Source organism: Spermophilus citellus, assembly GCF_964194105.1.
Source record: "Spermophilus citellus genome assembly, chromosome: 10".
Taxonomy (NCBI): Eukaryota; Metazoa; Chordata; class Mammalia; order Rodentia; family Sciuridae; genus Spermophilus; species Spermophilus citellus.
The window spans coordinates 117,720,344-117,723,571 of NC_138197.1; the positions used below are offsets into that span (position 1 = coordinate 117,720,344).

The 3,228-nt window shown below is 41.9% G+C and overlaps 1 protein-coding gene across 1 annotated transcript; it reads right to left on the reverse strand.

Annotated features, from left to right (window-relative positions):
* Positions 1-1,333: 1,333 nt before the first annotated feature.
* Positions 1,334-1,800, reverse strand: LOC308657672 (10 kDa heat shock protein, mitochondrial-like). Its single transcript, XM_081309589.1, has one exon. The coding sequence runs from the start codon at positions 1,719-1,721 to the stop codon at positions 1,413-1,415; it is 309 nt and encodes a 102-aa protein (XP_081165715.1). The 5' UTR covers positions 1,722-1,800; the 3' UTR covers positions 1,334-1,412.
* Positions 1,801-3,228: the final 1,428 nt, after the last annotated feature.

The window sequence follows — 3,228 nt, forward strand, 5'->3', positions numbered from 1 at the left end:
AGAGTTTGGGGAATGAAGCCAGGGCCTTATGCATGCTTGGGAAACAGTGTACATTCCCAGACCATAACTTTTCATTTTAGAAGATGTTCATTTTCTTTTTCTTTTTTGGTACTGGGTTTGAACACCCAAGGGTGCTTTACCACTGAATTACATCCCCAGTCCCCTCACTTTTTTTTTAAGACAGAATATTGATAAATTGCTAAGGCTGACCTTGTGATTCTCCTGCCCCAGCCTCCAGAGATGCTGGGATTACAGGCGTGTACCACTATACCTGGTTTAGATGATGTTGATGATATGGTTGCCTTGGGGAAAACTCAGCAATAATAAAGTTATTCTTGAATTTTTTATGATACTTTCAATAATTGACCCCACATCTTTTCTGCTACTAATAGGAAGAAAAATGTGCACTCTCAGCAAAGGTTTGGTTTGAGGAGGATCAATTGTTTTTGCATGTGTGTGTCTAAGGATTTAGATGGAGAATGTTTCTGGGGAACCCAGATCCAGAAAGAGAACATGGAAACAACTTCTGGTTTTCTGTGACCTGGGGTAAGCCCTGGACTTATGAGCCTTGATGAGATTTCCTTACATGAAAAAAACATGATGATCCTCCTTAAGTGCCTATGGTAGAGCCCAACACACAAGTATCATTAGGATATCTTACAATCTTTATTAGTTTTCTGGGGAAGCCATAAAAGTACCTCAAGCTGAATAATTTAAACAATAGCAATGTGCTGTCTCATAATTCTGGAGGCCAGAAGTCCAAAATCAAGGTGTCAACAAGTGTGGTTCCTGAGGGCAGCAAGAGGATCTGCTCCGAGGCTCTCCCTTGGCTTATGGATGGCCATCTTCTCCCCGTGTCTGTTCCCCTTGTCTCCCCACTGTGTGTGTCAAAAATGTATCCAAATTTCTCCTCTCGATGAGGATAATAGTCATATTGGATTAGGGTTCATTCAATGGCAGCATGACTTCCTGTTAACTAATTACATCAGCATTGATGCTATTGTCACATTCTGAGGTATATGATTTCAACATGAATTTTGCAGGGACACACTTCAGTCCATAACATCCATATAGGACTTTGTGCTCCATATTTAAATGTATAATCATATAATCTGTGTCTGTGTCTGTGTGTGTGTGTGTGTGTGTGTGTGTATACCAGGGATTGAACTCAGGGGCGCATAACCACTGAGCCACATCTACAGCCTTCTCATGTTGTATTTTGAGACAAGTTCTCGTTAAGTTCTTCAGGACCTTGCTAATTGGTGAGGCTGACTTTTTTTTTGTTGTTGTTGTTATTAGATTATCATCAGTTTATTATAAAAGACACATGGAAATTATTTACATGATGAAAGATCTCAGAACTTCAGTGGAATGGGCAGCTTCATAGGATGCCATTTCAACAGTGATTTGTTTCAGCCTACGTACTTTCCAAGAATGTCACCATCTCTAAATAAGAAATAATCCTTGTCATCTAGAACTACTTTGGTGCCTCCATACTCTGGGAGAAGAACTTTATCTCCAACTTTCACACTAACTGGCTGAATCTCTCCACCCTTTCCTTTAGAGCCAGATCCCACAGCTACTACTGTTGCTTGAAATACTTTTCCTTGAGATTTTTCTGGAAGCATAATTCCTCCTTTGGTTACAGTTTCGCCTGCACTCCTTTCGACCAATACTCGGTCAAAAAGTGGAAGAAACTTCCTAAATGCTTGTCCAGCCATGACTCGCGCCGCCGCAGCTCGGACTCTGCTCTAGTGCAGCCGCCGCAAAGAGACCCGCAGTCAGGCCCTCTGAACACCTGAAAAGCGTGAGGCTGACTTTGAACTCACAATCCTCCTGCCTTATCCTCTCAAATCCCTGGGATTATAGGTATGCAACCCCACACCAGGTGTAATTGTGTAATCTTTAACATATTCTTAAATCTTGCAAAATGCTAGTGTAAAAGGCCAACGCTTTTATTTAATTTTTTTCTTTTTTGGTACCAGGGATTGAACCCAGGCAGGGGTGCTTTACCACTGAGCCACGTCCCCAGACCTTTTTATTTTGAGACAGAGTCTCCCTAAGTTGCTTAGGGCCTTGCTCAATTGCTGAGGCTGGATTTGAGCTCAACATCCTTCTGCCTCTGTCTCCTGGGCCACTGGGTGACAAGCTCTTTTAGGTTAACTACTTACCCAAAATGTTATGGTAGGCTGGGTATGATGGCGCACACGTGTAATTCCAGCAACTCCAGGGGCTGAGGAAGGAAGATCACAAATTCAAAGCCAGCCTCAGCAATTTAGCAAGGCCTTAATCTACTTAGTGAAACCCTGTCTCAAAATTTAAAAAATCTTAAAAAGGGCTGGGATATGGCTCAGGGGTCAAAACCCTCTGGGTTCAATTTCCTGTTCCAAAAAAAAAAAAAAAACTATTATGCTCTTTAAATGAATTGAAGTTTAGGTATATCTAGTTGAGGAAAAAACTGAAGGGGAAAAAAACCCTCTTCCTAGATTAAGGAACTAGTGGAGATGAGCATGGCAGATGAATTCTGCCCTGGCACACGTTGAGAGTAGCTTTCTGCTTTCCCTCTGCTGAGTGGCCTCCATTAACTCTCACCGTCAAGGCGCTTGAAGCTCTTTGATCTCCTGTCTTACAAAAATCATCTCTCGGGGCTGGGGATGTGGCTCAAGTGGTAGCGCGCTCGCCTGGCATGCGTGTGGTCTGGGTTCGATCCTCAGCACCACATACCAACAAAGATGTTGTGTCCGCCGAGAACTAAAAAATAAATATTAAAAATTCTCTCTCTCTCTCCTCTCTCACTCTCTCTTTAAAAAAAAAAAAATCATCTCTCCTCTCCCAGACTGTCTGCCTTTGGTAGACATCTGTTAACCTTACAAAAACAGCTGTTCTGGTCCCAGCCAAAGTGTCCAATGTTAATCCATTCCAGTGCACTGACTAAACTTTTGAACACAATGGCTGATTAATTTTTCTTTTTCTTCTTAAGAGTTTTGTGGATGTTCTTTGAATCCACATTTATAAATCTAACCCATAGCTCACATCGAATCAACATAACATAAACAATCTGGGGACAATTTTAGAAATAGAATACTTTCTTTTATGAGAATATTAGAAACAAAACCTTAGCCAAGGTGTTGGGCCTCACCCCAACCTCACCCTTCACGGTTTCCCTCAAGCATTTGGTGAGAGGTCCCTTGGCCACCATCTTTTTCCTTCAATACAGAAACTGCTGCA